Source organism: Anoplolepis gracilipes, chromosome 3 (genome assembly GCF_047496725.1).
Source record: "Anoplolepis gracilipes chromosome 3, ASM4749672v1, whole genome shotgun sequence".
In the NCBI taxonomy this organism is placed as follows: Eukaryota; Metazoa; Arthropoda; class Insecta; order Hymenoptera; family Formicidae; genus Anoplolepis; species Anoplolepis gracilipes.
The window spans coordinates 14,923,277-14,944,992 of NC_132972.1; the positions used below are offsets into that span (position 1 = coordinate 14,923,277).

A 21,716-nucleotide genomic window follows, 5' to 3' on the forward strand; every position below is an offset into this window, starting at 1 on the left:
CAAATTTATCAGATGACGCCTTGTAACGGCGTGTTACGAGATACATATCCTTTAATAATCCGATTCTTTGTCGCGAGTCGCGTTATTACACGAACCTATTTCACCCAACATATATATCTCGAGAAAAACGGTCGCGCACACATGGCGAATCTATCTATCTTATGTAATCCAGCATTTGAAAGTGGGTTGCACGGTTCACCGGAGTTATTTTCTGGCTTTTCGGGCGGAAGCTTCTGTCCGATCTTCGTTTCTGCGTCCGTACGCATACAAAAATCCGTGCGCGTTAAAACGTGTCATCGACAGAGGCCGTTGCGGATATTTATTTTCCATCTGGATAACGATTCGTCACCATTGGTAGAATTTTCAACGGACTTCGAAGTTATCAGTATGTAATAGAAAATTGCCACATTATTTCGAAGTTATTCATATAATTGCTTTTTGAGGTTTTTGTGGAAAATGAAAAATATATTGAAAACAAAGTAGTGCATCGATATTCAATAATTGCTATTTTTGACCACAATATAAATTTTTTGTTATTTAAGATTTTTATGCATTCAACCATATTTTATAATTTTCAATGTTTATTACATGATTGCAAAATATATTACCTGTTCGACCCAGAGGTTTGTTGTCATGATTTGATTCTTCAAATTCTGTAAGAGAATAATTTTGTAAAAATACATCGCTGCTATTTTAAAAATATACCACAATGTTCTGTTACAAGCTGAGATATATCTCATGTTTATACGAAATAATTAAAATATATATTACATATATGTATACATGTCCACGACATCTGTCATACTATAACAATATTAATCATTATAAAGTACAAAATATGCAGCTAAAGTATCATGTAGTTTTCAAATAATAATGTTAATATTAATAATTTGAAATATATGATAACGTTAATACTTAATATATGAAATATATATTTTGTATTCAAAATTTTTGAAATTTCCATCTATTTTTCTTTTCGTATTTTTACATAAATAACATTAAAGAAAAATATGATTGCTTACCACATCGATGAGTTGCGAAAGCTTGAGCTTTATTTTAACGGTGAGGGCGTCTGTGACGTTGACCACTGGACGAACCAGCTTGTTGTAATTTGACAAGAGGTCGTCGTATAATCGCTTCGCGTCTGGATTTCCTGAGCATCCTGAAAATACAAAAACCGTATCCTAAACTTGATTACGTGCTTAAAAAAAAGTACTAAAGTAAGTTAATAGGAAACTCTCTTTTGATCTTAAATATCTCATAAAAAAAAAAAAAAAAAAAATTGTGCACTAAAGTAAATTAAAAGTACGTGTATAAAATATCACAGTAACATAAAATATTACTGTATGAATGATTATGATAATTCGAAAATACTTGATTTTTATTTTTACGTACACACAATAATTTTTAAATTCATTTCTAAAATATATTTATAAGAAAAAAAAAAGGATGTATTATATTTTTATTATATATTTTTTAATTGTCACTTCAAAGGTTCTTCCTTTTTGTTATTTTTGCTAGTGCAAAGTTTAGGACTAATATCGCGACGGACAGTTGGTTACCGATAAACGAAGCGAAAACATAGCTCCGAAGGGACGCGGAGAGAGGAAAAGCGGGAAATATTTTATACCCGAGGGCAGATATCAAAGGAAGAGAGAGACAGCCGTGGATGGTTTATCCACGTAACAGGACAGCTCGGTAATTCCGCTTCGTAGTTTTCCCATTATCCGTGCCCATGTGAGCGTGCCGTGTGGATTCCGCTTTGCGCATATTTAACCCTTTGCCATACGGCAGTACATAAAGTATTGCCGTCATTATAAACACCAACACACTGACCAAGAACTACGAACTGGATATACGCGCTACCGCCCGAACTGTTCTCCATTCATTTGCAATTTCAAGATAAAATATTAAGCTTCTGGATTTGCGCACAAATTGTTCGCATTAATCTTAGAAGCAGACAAAAGTGCGATTTGAAAAGCGTATTTCACTTTTGTTAATGTTTAATTACCTATCTTTTTACTTATTTAGCGTTTCCTTTGCTTGAAGAAATATAGTTAAGGAATCAGAAATAACTGAACGTTTTAAAATTCAATAAAGATGTCCATTTTCAATCTATATTGAACGATTATATCGGAAACTGCATTATGATCGATCGCAATAAAAACGCATATATGTATATATCTCGTTAAAAATAGCTTAATTTCCTCCATGTTTTTGTATTATCTTACATTATTCATTTATTTATAATACATTTATAATAATAGCACAAAGTGTACAATAGATAATAATTTATCTATATCCGGCACGATTCTAAGCTTCACTCTTCAACGACAAAATTATAAAAGCGACAAAAATATTCGTTTGTTCGACGAGGCGCGGCTATGGGTCGATACCTCGTCATTATGATAGAGTCGCCAATAAATTCGATTCGCCATTATATTATTTATTACGCTCGCATGTCATTTTATCACCATTTTACGAGCTCCTCCTCGCAACGCGTGCATGATGCAACGTCGCCAGTGATTTTAATTTTGAAACCAAGCCAGGGATCGCCGGACCTCTTCCGGCTCGTCGGAAACTGAATTCAAGCTAGGAAACTTAAACCTCGTGAGAGTTTGAACTCGTGTGTTAGAATATCGATAGTGATGTTCCGAAGATTTTCTGAAGATATTTCGAGTTTATTCCGTTCCTAATACAAATAAAATACAAAATTTCTCAAATAGAAATGATTTCCAAACGCTAATACTAGCGATAAGTTCAAACTAATGTACATGTATTAAAAACTTTTATAATGTTTAATTAAAAAAATTATTTCGATATACCTTTATACAGTGTTCTTGATTCGGCTCCACTTTGATAGTATTAAAATTTTACGAGAAATCTTTAATAACGATAAAGAAAATTTTGTTGAAGTTGCAAGATCATTTTTTTGAGTGTAAGTGTATAAATATTATTATAAATTAGAAACAAGAGTTTCACTCTTACACTCAAAAAAATGATCTTGCAACTTCAACAAAATTTCTAGATGTGAAAAGTTAACTGAAACAGATAAATTGTTAGCAAATACTGTAATACTGCATATATTTTGCACTTAATCAATTTAAATGACAGAGACAAAATTTATATCTGTACTATTAGTGTAATTTAGAAAATTTTTCTACGATGCCTATCTTTAAGACCTATTGTCAAGGACAATTATATTTGTGATTAATGTTTGGCAATGGAATTTAAATTTTCTGGAGGTATTCCTAGAATATTGCTGCTATAAATTCTATACGTGACAAACAATATTCTAACGGATACAAAAAGTAGCGATAAATTTTAATTGAGACACCTAGAAATCTATTTACATTAATAAAATATTTTTTTGAGTGTAACAATTATTTTATATATTTATACAATGATAGTTATTTTATTGCATATATTTTTAAATAAATTTTAACAATGCATACATATATTTTATTTTGCGTGTTTTATGGTTAAACATTCTTATCGCAAAAATTTCGACGATGCTTCAATCAAGTAAAATTTATACAATTATATAATTATAAATAATATTTATTGAAGCTATAAGGTAATATTAAAAACTTTTATAATGTTTAATTAAAAAAGATATTTCGATATACCTTTATACAGCGTTATTCTTGAACTGGTTCCACTTTGATAGTATTAAAATTTTACGAGAAATCTTTAATAACGATAAAGAAAATGTTTCTAATTTGTACCCTTACACATTTATACCCTTACACTCAAAAAAATTAATATTACGCATATGATTAAACGTGAACATTGATTCAAACAGGATTTTATTTAAGGGTTTATTTTTGTAATCGTACCATTTGCTGTTCAATTGCGTACATTTTCCCTGATAAAAACGAAAATGTTTTGACAAATGCACTTTATAGTACAGTACAATTTAGCACTGGTATGGGAAAGAAGAACGCTCAGAAATGCGACCGTAAACATGGACTACTATGGTCGCTATACCACTGGTCCATACTCACGAATAGCGTTACGCATCTTGTAGACCACAGGCACATGCATGATAATGCGAACGCATGTAACGGCGCGCACCTTTATGTGGATTATAGTGACATCGGGCATCGGGCTCGCAAATACACCCTCAGGAAAACGCTTTACGAGCCTCAAATAACGGATTCCGTGTCTTCATGCACATTCACATCATTATTTGCACATGCACGCGCCAGAGTAATATTCGCTCATGTCTATATGCGTCTCACAATGGTACATGTATTTTTCGCGATAAAGAGACAAATTTTTGATAAAAGATATTTTTTTGTTTATCATAAATCAGAAAAAAATGGAATTGATGACTTAAATTCTGAATTTCTTTACGACATCTATGTATCAATTTATGGATATGTTATATATCATTTATTAAACTATTTGCTATGTAGATATTCTTTGTTATGTATCAATTTATGGATATGTTATATATCATTTATTAAACCATTTGCTATGTAGATATTCATATGTTCTTTTATAAAAAATGTAGTATAATTGAAAAACATATTTTTTATATTTTGACAAATATCTCGTAATGAAAATAAAAGTTAAAAAAAAACAGATGTTCTTATCGATTTTTTAAAATTAGCTGATTGTCTAATGTAACTTCAATGTTTATCAATTGTAGAATTCAAACTAAAGTTACTTATTTTTTTACATTGAAAATAATTGAATTAAAAATACCTCTTATATAATTCATATTTTAAAAGGAAGATGCAGAAAGTATGTTATGTAAAAAAATGTTTCCTCATACTTAATATTAATATTGGAAAAAAATCAGATGAAATTTTTAGAAACGATTTATATTGATGGATTAATATAGAGCAAAGGACATGATTTTTAGATTGATTATAGGTACCTGATATGAGCACCAACACTATCCACATGATCCCCACCAGGCTCTTCATCATGTCATTGTGTCACGTCCACCTCATTTCTTCTCGCCTTCGTGCGCTCCAGACCCCTCAGTTTTTGCACTGTAATAAAAAAGAAGATGATTGACCGATCGTATAGAAACGCAGATGGTCTCTCGGTCTTTTCGCGCAATCTAGTTTATAATTTTCATATTACATTATATTTAACTTGTAAAAAAAGGTTTAAATTGTGTAAACATAATTTAAACATATATATTAATATATACGCACAAACTGTCTGTGTTTATATATTTATAAAATATTTTTGTCTGTTTTTCAAGACAGCAAATTATTGTTACATCGCAAAAATTGGGAGTCCACAGTTTCGATTAACAGGAGCATTGAAATTTAATGCGTTTAATTATTCGTAGCCGCAAAATAGGGTTTGTCATTTAGGTATTGCAATACCGCAACGTCGGTCGAAGATAATTAATGTGTAAAGCATACGCAAAGAGCAAATGACATTGGTTCGGAAATGAGCAGATAATTATGAGCTATCGCGAAAACTTCTACAAACGTTTTCGCTTTCGCGTGCAATGTATTCAATGTGAATTAAACACGCAATAAACTACGGTATCGCTTACAGCTTACAGTATGTCAAAAGTATGCAATCTATCGAAAAATACGATGGTAGTTCTGCAACAGAATTCGAATATTCTAAAATTTAGACGTCATTGCGATCGATTTTCCAAGTCGAAGAGTACTAGAACCTATTTCAGATAATTCATAATTCAAATTCCGATATAAGGACACTAAATGATAAATGTTGCATTATTTTTTTTTTTTTTTTATATAAATTTTCAATTGACTGTCAAAATAAAATTAATGCTTTTTAATAGCAATTGATTCGTATTTGAAACAATCATTGTCGATCTAAATTCTTTCGAAACTATGCCCCGCCGCGAGTGCAACAACGGCATATAATTTTCTTTGTTTGCTTTTTGTGCGAAATAGATATTTGATTCATGGTTTTTACGAGCGGGCCTGAGTTTTACGTGCCGTTATCGGTGCCAATTTTCGTGCCAGGAAATTTATGACAGTCGTAAGAATCGCATTACGCGATGTCGAACTCCTTCTGCATTTTGATATTTTTGCAGGTGGTACGCAACGGCTAACGCCAATTATTACCGCAATTCTGACATTTTTGAGTTGTCTGAATTTTAATAAATCTTCTCTCGCAAATATTCTTAATCTTTCGATAACCGATCGTGCAAAGTCGTCGATATTATCTACAAATCTTTTAAATTTTCTCTAGTCTTATTTTAAAATTTTTACTTTTCTGACACTTCTCAATACTTGTTATATCTCAATGCAATATTTAAAAAAAAACCCTGTATATATAATATACATATTTTATAAAATTCAAACGTCAAATCTTGTGCGCTACATGTAATCAGTTTCGTTAGAGTAAAAATCTAGGGTCATTATAGAATTGATTTTCTAGCGATAATTTCTCTTCGTAATTAACAAAAAAATTCTGACAGAATGTCGCACTGGCTTAGTATAAAAGAACAATACGAGTGATACGAGTGTCGCCGTCCTGTCGTGTACATGACATAAACCAGCTGATTTGCTGCCCGGTCCTGCTCTGCAGGACTTTTTTCATTTATCTGCTTATGTAACACGCGCATTGTAGTAATGTCGCCGTGCACGTATCTTTTATCCAACACAAGAGGATTTGGCCGAAGAAAAACCGACTCGCACTTTAAATCGCAAAAAAGTCGCGCGCGGACACTGTTGTTTATTGGAGAAAAGAGAATGTCTCTTCTCTCTTTCTCCATCTGTTTTTCTCTTATTCGTCTATTTGTCTATTTTCCATTCACCGTTTATTCTTACCAGCGCATCCATGTACGTATTCGTCCTATTCTTTGTTTTTCCTTTTTACACTTCTATTCTGTCCCACTTGTTATGTCGCGATATCGTTTTGTTACTCGCGAAAGGTTGCATGAGTATTTCGTGACTCGTTCGTCGTGAATTCAATGGAAAACAAAATTTCTCATAGGTAGTGCAACGTAGAGATTCTGAAACAATTTGCGAGTACATTTCGGAATATTTTTTATCGAACGTATTAATGTAATTGCCTGTGATAGGAGCGATTCTGTTTTTACACAATTATATGCACATATATTTACAAACATTATGACATATCTTACAATTGATTTTATTATTAAACATATTTAATAATCATCGGGTAAAAAAAATAAAGTTTGTAAAATCTCATGTTTCTATTGCGAGGGTTACTTAACCCTTAGTCCGTATTGTTATTTTTGGCACCTTCTAATTGTACAGGTGGCTCAGCGTATTTTCGATAAGTTTATTAACATGTAAAAGTGTTTTAAAAAATCTGAAAAAAATATATATACCTTCTTTGAATATTCTAAATAAAAACTAAAATAATAAATTTGAAAAATAATTTACTTAAATATATTATTTTATGATTATTTGTTTTCGAGAAATTGACATTGTTAGAAAAATCATAGACAAAAATGATCCATCAGTACGGAATAAAGATTAATGGATAGATAATCTTCACGAAAATAATTTGGGAACCGACAACTCTTCAAAAAATAATTACTGTCAACTATCGTTTTGCTAAACCGTCTTTGCCATAGATCAAATGATGTGAATTCGTCGTACAAGGGAGAAGCGAGGAAGGGTGAATTTTGGAAATCTAGAAATCCATATGTTTGGCGATCGTTCGCAAATCACGGGGAAACGGGCTTTTCTGGCACGAGATAGATGATGGCCGAGTGGACGGCGGCCCGTGTGAGTGGCAGGCACTTATTATTATCGGTTATCCGGTTTCGCGAGTGCCAATATTCTGTTATGCGCAACCCCGCCGTCAGTCTAGCGCGGCCGGACTGGCTGGCCGGCAACATCTCGCCACCCGGTCGCCTCTTGTCCGTTCTGCATCCATTATTCGCACAGCAGTCAACTGGCTAACCGATCGGAGCTGCATTTTTCCACCTCCGAAACCCGATATCGTCCGGTGATATCGCTGTAGAGCCACGTACAATAAAACTGCATATTGTATACAGACTATTCGAGATCTAGTACAACTCACACCATTTCTTCTCATCTGTGAATTTTTTCGGCGATTCTTTGAGTCATATTTTTTTTTTTTTTTTTTTTAGTCGAGGAAGAGAAAAATTACCATTTGTCACATCCATTTTCACAATGATATATTAGGTTTATTTTTTCTCTCTTTTATTTATATACATGGAGAAAATTTTATATTAAAAATTACTATTTTTTTACTAATTTTTACAGTTTTACATAGCATTTTAACTTGGAATGTTTCTAATGGTCCACAGTTACTAGATACCATAGTAATTTTTAATGTAAAATTTTCTCCGTGTGCAATTTTTAACTAATCCTCAAATTTAAAATTTAAGAAGAAGAAAAATTGACCATTTAAAATAAAAAACTTGATCTATGCTTGTATTTCTAAAAAATATTTAAAAAAAAAATTTTTTTATTATTGACTCTTAAATGTTTCAGTTGAAGCAAAATCGGTTCCAAAAATTGATCAAAAAATCTGCGTGTATAAAAAAATAGATCAATGGAACTGTAACAACATTTCGTGCACACACACACACACATATATATATATACATATATATATATATAGGTTTTACAATAGATAACAGAAACTTCGACGCGATGTACGACGAAATGAAAACTCGACAGGTTATTAATCGAACTCGATCTACGTGTAAAATCTGAAAAGCTTTCAATGAAAACAATCCAGCAGTCGGATCTTCATCAACGATCGTATATTGCATGGTCAACGAATGCACCAACGTTTGTTTTATTTAAATTATTCTCTTTCTATCCAGATAGCTTCATTTATTCACGAACATATTTGATATTAAGAATTCAAAACAACATTCCAGATAAAATATTATAAAATTTTCATTGAAAAATAATTCTTGTGACATTTGATCATAAAAATACTGCTTTGCATCATAATTCAATTTTTCGAGACAATCTATATAAAAGAATACGATTGGCTGGCGAGAAATATTGCAAAGTATATTTCTTCAAACTAAAAATCACAATACATAAGACGAACGAAAGGGTTATTGAACAAGCGAGATAAGTTCAATTAATACGTAAAATTTAATAACGAGCACGTATACGGATTACTGTCGCGTTTTGCTCCAGAATCATTTAGGAAACTTCGCGTTCTCATCGTTCCCATCCGAAGGTTATTTCTGCAACGTGGCTTGGGATCGATAAACCCCGAATCCATCCGTCGCTCTGTCCATGCCTGGCACTTTCGTGAGCTTAAGAGGTGGATAATTATCTCCGCTACGTACGAGCAAGAAGCTCTTTAAACGGCTTTTCCAGGATCCGTTTTCTTTCATCGCCGTCGCATGTCATCAACAAAAACTAGCTAGTAAATGAGCTTTCTCATTTGCTGTCGTACTGAAAGTGAATAAAATGTACGTACATGCAATATATATATATCAAAAAGAATTTAGTTAGAAATATATATATATCAAAATAGTTTTTGATTTAATACTTGGGTATTTATGAAAATATTTCATCAAGCTTCAAAATTTGGTATATTAAAATTAAATTTACCGGTAATATATAAAAGGAAATAATAATTTTTCCAAGTTTAACTCAACAAAAATGAAATCACATTTTTTTTCGTAAGTATATCGATTGAATTACATATCTGAACTCTGCTTATTGCATCCTTCTTAAAAAAACTTATCATTTTTACTTTCCGTCAATTTTTATTTGACCCATTTTTGATAAATTTATTTAACCAAAGATTATGTAAATATATTACACGCAATTGTTATCACAATGATGACATGCGCCTCGACATTATTTTATTTATATAAACATTATTAGTACTTTATTCAAGAACAGTTAAATCCTTGTGGATTAAAGCGTCCTACGACCATCCACCGACGCAACTTTATTGTCTCTAACTATATTAATAAAGGCTCTAATTATATTAATTATTTTATTAACAGCAATTAAACCGCGTGCAAAGTGTGAATATAAAGCTTTATTAATTATAATAAAATGTGCTTCTTAAGAGGATCCAAAAGCTATTCTATATTATCGACCAAAATTTAACCTAACAATATATTTGCTTAATATAAAAGTTTTGCAATTTATACACACAAAATAAAATAGGTTTCCGCTAGGAATTGCATGAAAGAATATTTGTGAACTTTTAGAAATGACGTCTAACGTGAGTTTGTGTTTCAATCTCGCACACTCACAGATACACGAGAGTAATTTTTTTACAGATTTTCAGAAAATCTTTTTACTAGGCTTCTAAAATCATTTCCAAAAGTTTACTAGTTATGTTATTCTAAATTACGCGGACGCTATATCTCTTGCACGAACATACCGTAGAAATTTTTGTATTAAATAAATATTGTTAGGACGTAACTGTCATTTTTTAATTTTTTATTATTTTTATATGAAATTATTAGCTCCCGCGTATTGTTTTTATAAGTACTTTAATTGTGGAGTAGGATTTTATCAATCCTTATAGCCAAAAAAGAGATTTTCAAAATCTGTAATTTATTTTCTGTCGGTAATTTTGGATCTCTTTCAGATTCACATCAAATTTAAAGATAAAATTTGCAATTTATTTTTGATAAATCAATTTGAAATCAAGTTTCGTCCAGATGAATGATGATAAAATATTTTTCAGCAAACTGTATGCATCCGCTGATTACCGCGAGTCTCTTTTACCAAATAAATGTATGTTATCATTTAAAAAAATTATAAATATTATAATAATATATGCATTTTGGTCTTTGACTTGGAATTTAGTCCACTAGATACAACAAAAATTAATTACTCTGAGTATATATACTATTATCGGAGTGGTGCGCGTGTACTCACTCGATTATCGTGTATAAAAATCACGCTCGCGGGAGTTATCGGATATTCGGCAGATTGGAATTTTACGAACTGTCCTGAGCGTCACGGAAGTAACGTAAAACACGATGCTCTCTCTTTCTCTCCAACCCTGAGGGAGAGAGTATAAATTCGACACGTGAGACCGCGTGTGCGACTCTCGAATCGTTTTACAAATGGTCTAATAAAACGGATGTCGAGAACGGACTAAACGAACACAACCAAGAGAATTGATAATTAATCTGCCTGTCTGCGGTCGCCGGCGAAACTCTCGCGGTACGATCGATCGAAATTGCAAAAACGTATAATGATATAGAGGGTATAACGAGGTCTCAATACACTGTTTTTAATAAAAATATAACGGCGTATCATAAAAGAATTTACGTACCATACGAGATGAGTATATAAACGAGCGGCCCCTTTCACGAAGCTAACCACTTCGCAAAAACTTTCTTCGTAACGAACTCGCCTGTGGAGTATCCTATATTTTTCTTGCCCAAACATACGTGCATAGAGATGTAAAGTGACAAAGTGATCAATGCACCTCGAATAACATGTACAAAGACCTCTATCAAAATAGCATAAAAACATTATAATAATTGTCTATAGAAAATACACGCCTTAATGTTTAACTTAATAATAACAGAAGACTTGAACGAAGAAAAATATAAATCGATAAAAAAATTATAATCTTTGAATGTATTTATTCAAATTAAAGTATATAATAATTTTGACATATAAGTTGTCAGACCGACGATTAATATAAAGGCCGAATTCTTTCACTCGATATTGAGGCATGTTTTCATAAAAATCGTTGACATTGATTTTTCTGAAATGATTCATCACCTTATTATCCGCAAGAGATTCATTTATTGAAGGGCAGATGATTACATGACGGTAAGGCTTATCTGTCAATGTCTCACGATAAGAGAGACAAAATCGCGAATGGTCAGTCGAAGTCAAACCGATTACGCAAACATTATGGAAAATTCAAAGTCTATGAATAAACCGTTGTTGTTGCTCGCCAAACGTGCGAATATTCGCGTTAAATTATTCCTCTACGATTGACTTCAATCGAATCTTCGATTTTACTCGGTTGTCCTTGGTGATCGGTTGAACGTTCGAATAATACAAAGTGCAATTTTAAAAGTACACGTCCCGATATTTTTCAAGAGAAGAACGATTGTTCCTCCAGGCGCAATGTAACTTCGCTAAATGACCGATATTTCGCTCGTAGTAATTGAAGAACCTGCTTTGGGAATAACGAAGGAACGTGTTCTGACGCAATTTATTTGCTACGGATGGAAAAATCAACGTCGCGGATTGTCGCATGGATATGCACATTATAAATGTGTTCTTGAATAAACTCAACCGATACTGAATTGGTTTGAAATCAAACGTGATTATTCAAATTATAGAGCAACATCCTAACAACCTCCTCATCTGTTCTTTTGATAAGAAATGAATTAAACTTAAGAAAGTTGCGATATTAGAAAAGATAAATACATAATATCTTTAACGAAATAATATTATTATTTGATGGATTTTTATTCGAGTTTTTGATACAAAATAGTTGATTATTATAAATAGAATAAATCAAATTATACGAAAATCATGAGAGAAAAATAATAAACAAATAATTAGAGAAATAATTTTATAAATAATAATTTAAAAAAATCATATTAAGATAGCTATAAGTAATAATGTATACTTATAATTTAACCTGTATTTTTAGGAACTAGATACATAGAATATTATCCAGGTGACTTGATATTTGAAGAAATAAGGGAAACGAAACATACATTAACAATGAAATTTCATATTTAGATTACGACGATATTGCGTATGTAGATAATTACTAACATTCCAGCGGGAAAACGGATCCTGCTGAAATGCCTGGCATTCGCTGTGTCTCACGAGACGTCTTTAATATTGTATCGTCCTACGAACTTCCGCCAATATGGTGAAAGATATTTCCCGAAAGTTTCAATATGATATTATCCTCCAACAGCTAATGAGAGAACTATGTGTACATTAAATAATTTAATCGAAACTCTAATTGCAATTAAAAATAATAATTTTATTATAACCGAGAGAGAGAGAGAGAGAGAGAGAGAGAGAGAAAGAGAGAGAAAGAGAGAGAGAGAGAGTTGGATTCTTTACTAAAATTGCAAATCCATGTTTGTAAGATTTTTTCATTTGGTTTTGAATTGTTAACATATTAGCATATTTAAGTGAGAGCGTATACTTCATAAAATTAAGGTATATTAATTAAACACGCCTTTGTGGTATTTTAGTCTGCTCAATACGATACGTAATGTGTAACACATTAGATCAACGAACTTGTCGTGGTCGCCGGAAGGCGGAAATTCCTAAGCTATGCCGTCTACTAGATACGTCTTACTTCTCATCGAACAATCCCAGAAATGCTTCACAGCATTCCAGAAATTCCAAGAAGAGTGAGAGAAACGGAGAATAGTACTTGCGAACCTCGTTAAAGTGAAGAAAAGCTACTGAAAGATACACTAACGAGACAAATTTTACACATTAAGCTTAATATACGAGTAAATAGGGAAATCACAAGATTAAAGTATATAAATATAATAAGGGAAATTTTTGGATAGAAGGGCAAAAAAATCTTCAAGATAGAATCGTGTTGAGCAGCGTTAAAATAAATTACTCTTTTATGTTAAGGCTAAGGATTCATATCCATAACGCGTTATCAAACTAAAAGCTAAATATTTTACTACACCCGCATCACGATTAATAGCATTTATGTTTAGACAAAAAGTTTAATGCAACAGGTGGTACATAATGCTTTGTAAGTATATTTTATACCTTCAATAATAAATACAATACATATAATCCTCGTAATTGTTCTATTTTTCCTCTTTTCTTACTCGATCTCTAGCTGTTAGAATCTTTATTTTCTTGTCTAAAATCTCGGTAATAAATTCATGAATTTAAAATTACGGTTCCCTTGAAATTTGAGATTGATTGAAACAACAGATTATTGCAAATTCCATTATCGGCGGAAACGATTATTATGCAATCGTGCGATTTGACTAACAATTCAGACGCAAATACAAAACGGCTGGCAAGCGGATCTCGCGATATAGGCACATAGAGGGTCTCTTATTCTCATGGATAATCGAATATCGGAGATAGGGAACGCGCGCGCGCCAATGGACGCGTTGGTAAAAGACGTTGGAGATTCTGTGGGAATCTTGGCATGCAGCACAGCCCCTATCTCCCTGCAATCGGTATCACTCGCAAAATCAATTCGGGCTACACTACGACTCATGGAAAATGAAATATCCCGAACCATGGACGACGCATATTTGCGCTCGTCTTCGCGCCCGTTGAAACTTTCATTGGCCCTTAGATGTCTGTATGAAGGATTCAATGCTGAATTTATCGTCCGCGTACATAAGATGTATATAAGAAAATGATAAATCGCCGTTTTATGCACGGGCATGTAAGGATTGTTGAGAAAAAAGAATAAAAAATAATTATTCAGAAATATCAGCAAAAATATGCATCAAAATAACCCTTGGATGTATAATATATTGAACTGAATTATATAACAATAAATGTGATTTCAAAATATATTTATTTATATTTCCTTTAGATTTTTCTTGTAAAGTTTTTTTATATATCGCGCATAAAAGTGAGAAATCGTCTGATTTTCACTTGGTAGCGATACAATACAACCTTCTTTTACAATTGCAGGATATGATGCAGAAATTTTAGTGTATTGATGTTTATAGAGTATAACACAACGATCGCTTGTATATTGCGATACAGGAACGGGAACATATTCACAAAAGACGCACGTTCACCTAACACGCACAATGCGTTGGTCGATGCACGTCAATGCATCACGAATATATGTATGCGTTCAACGATGTAGAAACTTATTCAACCGCAACGACAACGATAAAACAATCGTGTATCGATAAAAGAAATCGGTGACGAAAATGTTGCGCGAAACGAACGAGAAATTTTCAACATTTCTTCTATTATTTTCATTGTCCACAATATGTGTATGCGTTAGTATTTGCCGTTTATAGTATCGTACTTGAAAAAAAAAACATTATGATTTGAAAGAATTTTTATCCTTATGAAAAAATGCACTATAATAAATAAACAATTTTTTTAAATTCAAAATATAAATTTTAATTTATTGTTTCGTTGAATCAACTTAACATAAAATGGTGTTTGTTAATTTTTAAATCATAAAGTTACAGAGACTGCAGCCACTTTAAGTGCAATGTATGAAGAACACATGAATATAATAGAATATAATAGAAATGCAAATACAAAATGTTCTTTTTTTTAAAGTAAATTTGATAAAGTAAAATGTACCTCATTCTTGAAATAAAACAATAATTAATATATTTTATAATTTAAGGATTTTAATGTAAAAAAAAAAAAATTAAACGATGCCGTATAATGACGCACATAACTAAATAATCTACACAAATTAATACGCACTAATTGTAAGGATAAATTGTAATTTTATAAAGATTATTTTATAAGTTTGCATCATATTGTAATTTTACCTTCTAAAACTTTTGCAATAGAATTGGCTGTTTCTACGATTTTACAGAAACGTATTTTATCGAAAGAGAGTGTAGGGAGAAAAGAGGTAAACTCTTATCGTAAGAAATCCGGCTTTTCTATTCCGGCATCTAAAAGATTTCTTTCGAGAAAACATTCGGTTGGTTCAGCGACTAATGAAGACGGACTGCGACAATTGAGGGTTAATAAAATCAAGATACGATGCGAGAGAGAAGCAGAAGAAGCGCATTACCAGGAATATAGAAAACAAAGTGCGGACGTTTGTAATCGCTCGATCGGGGCTGTAAAAGGGCCGAGAGGTGAAGGAACAGACGGTATAGAGTAGAAAGGTAGGTAGGTAAGTCGTAGAGAAGAGGGTTGGGGGTGGAGAAAAAGGTAAGGCGGGAGAGAGGTCGTCTCGCAAGTAGGTCGCATCTCACGGCTCGATATCGTCGAACCGCTCTTTTGTGTCCTCCGTTAAATTGGGTTACGGGAGTGCTGTCTCCTCAGGAAAAAAGTACCCTTGGTGTCCATGATTAGAAAGAAGACACCCTTATGATCATTGAGCGTATCCACGTAGGATGACTGATGATATCTCGAATTACCAACGGCAGTCTCTCCAACACTGTGATATGTTAGGAAATCACATATCTCATTTTAATAAAGTGATATCACCTTTCGAAAAGTTTATTGTTAAGGGAAAGAAAGTTGCCGAGAATTAGATCTATAATATTGCAATTAACACGGGTATCAGTTTTATATTATATTATATTGTACAGTTTTTTAGTACAAAGTTCACTCATTAAAATGTCTAATTAAATGAAAAGTTAATGATTTCAACCTCTAAAAACTCTTTTTTTATTTATGCTATAGTTATAAAATGAGATTCCTCATAGATTAGAGTTTGAACGTCTATGCTGCTAAGCTTATTTCCTTATTAATGTGAAAGAACATTTTCTTAAAATTTCTAGAAAAATATTTTAAATATGAATAGTTAAAAGAGACACATCGAACTATATTTTACTAATTTTTAATTACGTATATTTAATTGCAACAAAATTTTTTCGGATATCTTTATGGAAATTTTGCAAATTGTTTGTTTAGGAAATATATTACTATAGTGAATTCTTCTCGATGTAATATCTGTGTAGGTATTTATCTCGATATTATAATAAATAGAAAATGTGTAATTCATGCATAATTTTAAAGCATACAAGATAGCAACCATGAGACAAAGAGAGTGTAAATAGTTTTCCTCCAGATTTGCCTGCGAGTGCAATCTTGACAGACGCAGAGCAACAATGCCGGAGAATCTATGGCACTCGAAACTGCCGGCTGCCACGTCGGAAGATTTGCTCTGCATTTGCGACGATCTGGGCGATTCTCGACGGCGCGTTGCGATATGCATTCATCTAGCAAGGGTATGTAGTTAGAACTGAATAATAAAGAAGCGCAAGTTTGATTTTGCATATGAATACAATGTAGCGTTTTTAAATATATGTTACTTTCGATTATAATCATACATTATAATAAAAATAAATTTGATGTATTTTCCATTCTTAGGAAATATGTTTTTCTTTTTTTTTTTTAACAAAATATTAAAAACAAGGGAAAAAGATGAAGATTATCGCTAACACATGATACACATATTCATTTTATTGATAAAAAAATGTGAAGTATAAAGAAAATATTTTCTTTATCTTATATATAAAAGACCCTTTCGAGAAAAAAAAAGAAAGATCAAAGGAATTCTTTTTTTGAATTGTTCATAAAAGGATATTACGCCGAGGGTTGAATGAATCTAAATCGCCAGATGAAAAAACTATGTAAGGAAAAAACGATAAAATACCGAAAACTGACAACTTGAAGTTTCCAAACCATGATGGTGCTTACGTCGCACGTCATTTAGAATTATAGTTTCTTTCACGCAAACCGAAGTTCGATACTTTTACTAGAAGCTTTGATAGTCGACAGTGTACCTCACGTAAGCGGAATGAAAATAATAACGGAAAGAGAATAAAGAAAAGAATCTCAGAAATACCTACAATGTGTGTCAATTCTTCGTCTCATTGTCAGGGTTATCGTGCAATATTTTTGCAAAGATTTATATAAAACATTTTAAAATAAGTTTTAGTAGACCTTCCTTTGTAGAAGGTGAATAGAGCAAAACCTTTAATTTATCATTCATTATATATATATGAAAAAATTTTTTTTAATTATAAGGAAATTTATTCAATTTTTCAAATATTTACATAAAAATTTTAAAAGTTTAGAAATTTGTTTCTAAAAATTTTAATTATAAAATTATAATATAATTATATATAGAAAGTGTATACAATTTTTGGAATAATTTTATTGTATATAATTATATTATAATTTTATAATTAAAATTTTTAGAAACAAATTTCTAAACTTTTAAAATTTTTATGTAAATATTTGAAAAATTGAATAAATTTCCTTATAATTAAAAAAAAATTTCCAATATCTTGGCGCTTGTTAGTTAATAACTCTAAATAATTATAAATATTTTTATCTTAATATATTTCTTACTACTAAAGCGTAAAATGATCGCGTCTTAGATCTTTCTTGTCAAAAGTTTACTTGCGACCGCCGAACTATCAAATTTGTCAACTGACTCAATGATATGTCGCAATATCTAATAATAACATATATACGCATTATAAAATTTCTACCGAGATAATTCGTGCCACGAAATTGGTCGCTTCACCTCTACTCGTGGCCAACCGCGAGACTCGAAGCGACTCGCATTCGATCGATAGGTCGTTGCATTCCGTGTGCAGGCGTTCGTTTCGCGGCCGATGCAATTGCGCATACACAAGCGTCCTAATCGGCAGTTCGTGCAGCTCGATTCTCGGCCACGAATGATTGCACGAAATCAAGGCACGGGACTAATTTGCACGGGCGACTTCAGTGCGCGCGATAATCCGACAACTCAAAGCAGAACCCGACAATCCCCTTAATAATAATTAAATGCCGCTCTCGTAATCGATCGGATTATTTTCAACGATTACCGGAGAAAATACGTAATATGTGTCAGCCTGCTTTCTCTGAAAAATCGGTATTGCGTGAAAAAAAAAAACATTAAAGCAATACTAATGTATAGGAGGGAAAAAACGATTCCAACCCCATCAAAGAAGCTGTCCTTAAAATATGGTAGATTCGAGGGATGTATTTTTCTTTACATAATATCTTCTATGTAGGTATATATTACAAATATTATTTTATTATTACAAATTAGGAAAATTATTATAATTCAAATATAATAAAATATTATAATTAAAATAATTAAATTTTTTACTATATTGTCTAAAAATATAAAAGAAAAATATTTCTTGAATCTCTTGAAACTACCTAGGACTCAACAATCAGTTTATTCGATGAGAATGAAATTCTTTTTCCGTTGGCGTTATTTTAATGCTTGCTTTACACGCGATATCGATATTTTTGCAAAACTAGAATGTATTACAGCGAATTTTTTTTCACAATTGTTGAAACATAAAAATATAGAATAATATAAATATAAATAAAATATTATTAAAAATTTATATTCTAACTTATATACGTTATATATATTATACTTTGTATATATTAATAACACAAAGAAAATGCTTTCTTTTTTCTTTTATAAATTTTTTTTTCTCTTTATACTAATACGTAATTCACTATTTTTACGATTAGTAATAAAGTAAATAATTTTCAAATTATTATTAAAGTTAATAATTTTTAATTTAAAAAAAAGGAATAGAAAAGAATTGATTAAAAATATAAGATAATTATGGATAATTATTTATATTTATATTCTGGTAAAGCATATCATATAAATTAAGATAAAATTGCATAGACTCAAAGATATACATCAAAAAACTATTATATAAATTGAAAAAATTAAATTAAACTAGATGTTTCGACATCTTTCGCTTTGGAATCTTTCGTACAATCAGTGGAACACAGATTTCTAAATCGTATAAACAAATATCTAAACCGTTACATAAATCTAAATGTCAAAGTCAGCCATAAATCTAAAAAACTAAAGATAAAAAATTATTATAATATTATGTAAAATATTTGTGTTAATTTGTGTTAAGAAACGGAAAATAATTTAAATTATTAGAAAGTAAAAGAAGTTAGTATGTTTTTTAAAAACGGTTAAAGATATAAAATAATAAAAAGATAAAAATAATTGAGCGGAAAAAATATAAATAAAAATACTTAAACGCGACAAAATAAATACAGAATCCTACGGCAGAACACCTAGCTGTTGGTGTGAAGTGGCGACAATCCCTCGTAGCTGAGTCCTCAAAAAAAGAATTGTCCGGTGTGCATCATTCGTAAATAATGTCAGTTGGAAATTCTGCACGAAACGTGTTCTAAAGTATGTTCCAGAAAAGAACAAATATTCAAGTCTCATAAATATTCTTTATGCTCAATTATTTTTATCTTTCTATTATTTTACATTTCCGACCGCTTTTAAAAAATGTTAGTTTTCTTTTTACTTTTTAATTTAAATTATTTTCCATTTCTTATTATTCAAACGAATATTGTTTACATGACATTGTAATTAATATAATTAATAATTATTTTACATAATGTTTTTTACCTTTTATTTTATTACTAATAATTGTTATTAATTAAATACTCACGAACTGTGTGTATGTGTAATGTTTAGTTGATATTTATTTTATATTATATTCGATTGAAAAAGATCTTAAAGTGAGGAACCAAAACGTCTGATTTAATGTAATTTCTTCAATCTGTATAATAGCTTTCGAATTCTATATATATTCACACTTTTACATACATTGTTTGCTGTGGTATTGGCCTGTCGTTATGGTTTTTATGATGCATATCATATAATTTATCTATCTTATGTATACTTTGATATAATTAACAATGCAAGAAACTCACTTATTTATAAGAAAGAATACAAAGAAATGTCAAATAAATGCATTAAATTTATTACTTTTCACGTGTCATGTTCACAACATAAGACCATCAATTCTATGGGGATCACTTCATTCCTCTACTTTCAACCCGCATCGCATACCACGACGTCTAACTGTTCAATTGAAAATCCCAATATGTCGACCCTCATCGACACCACCGACATATTCTAAGGCTTCCCTTTGTCATTCCGGTGTGTTCTAGAATTCGAAGGACCCCCACGCATGGACATGCATATCTCTGTGACCCAATAAGACAAATGGATTAATGGAAAAGACTCGATGATTATATAATTGTTTCAGATTAAAAAGATAAAATTGTAAATTTTCTATTGCCATTATGAATTTTGTAAAACATTTCGATTGTAATATAACATTAATTTGTCGATTTTGTCAAAAAATTTCGACGCGCTAAAAAAATCTTTATCACGCTTTTTTAGCGGATAATTTCTAAAATAAAGTATACTCTTATCATGAATTTCTAATATTGGTAAATATGAGAAAATTTAAACGAGGATTGTCATGAATCTCAGTGTCTCGAGTGTCATCTCTTAAATCTCTTTAATCTCTTACTCCGCTATCTGTAAAATTTCCTATGAATGACGAATGACAGTTCTAATTGTCTAGAAACATTTTTTGCGCATCCTACGTGAATATCGCGCGATTCGCTTAGGAATATCCGACGAAAATTTATTTTAGCGCGTTGGCATTAACGGGTGCATCCTACGTGCAACAGGTGATTACATGCGTTCGGCAAATATCGTCCAATTAAACGTCACCGTATACTAACGGCTTTCGACACGATGACACAATTTTGATTACGCAGTGTGATTTCAAACGCTTCCGGTAAGCAAGGATAACACGCGTTAAGCAAGATAATCGAAAGCTTTAGTGCTCCACTTGATGTGGAAACAATCGCGTGAAATATCAATATTAAAATATTTTTTCTTTTCTTTACTTTTAATTATTTATAATTTTATTATAAAAAAAATAATAATAATATATAGAACTAGTATCAAAATATAACAGTTGTTTATATTGCTATAGATAATTGAAATTAATAATCTAAAATTTTTATAAATTATATTAGTTTTTTTTTAATCATTATTCGTACACGTGCGAGAAGTTTATTAGCCTATTTAATTCAATGATTTAATTAACATTGGAATTTTACGAGAAAAATAGAATTATGATTATTCGAATCTTATAATGATTTCCAAGGCAATTTGAATTGTGTGCATTGACAGTAACTTAATCCAATTTTCATGTACTCGTGTTCTGTTGAAAATATATTTGATGCGCATATAGAGAGAGACAATTGCTCGGTAAATTTGATCTGCCATCTTACATT

General features: G+C 31.2%; 1 protein-coding gene across 9 annotated transcripts in view; it reads right to left on the reverse strand.

The window, feature by feature from the left end:
* Nucleotides 1–21,716, reverse strand: part of Nachra3 (nicotinic acetylcholine receptor alpha3 subunit) — a 75,816-nt gene that overhangs the window by 12,000 nt on the left and 42,100 nt on the right. For all 9 annotated transcript variants that reach the window (XM_072889340.1, XM_072889339.1, XM_072889342.1 and 6 more), the window contains 3 exons: nt 4,889–5,006; nt 1,023–1,162; nt 609–653 (listed from right to left, as the gene is read on the reverse strand). In XM_072889340.1, coding sequence (XP_072745441.1) covers nt 609–653; nt 1,023–1,162; nt 4,889–4,940 — 237 coding nt within the window. In that variant the 5' untranslated portion in view covers nt 4,941–5,006. The remainder of the gene's footprint in view (nt 1–608; nt 654–1,022; nt 1,163–4,888; nt 5,007–21,716) is intronic.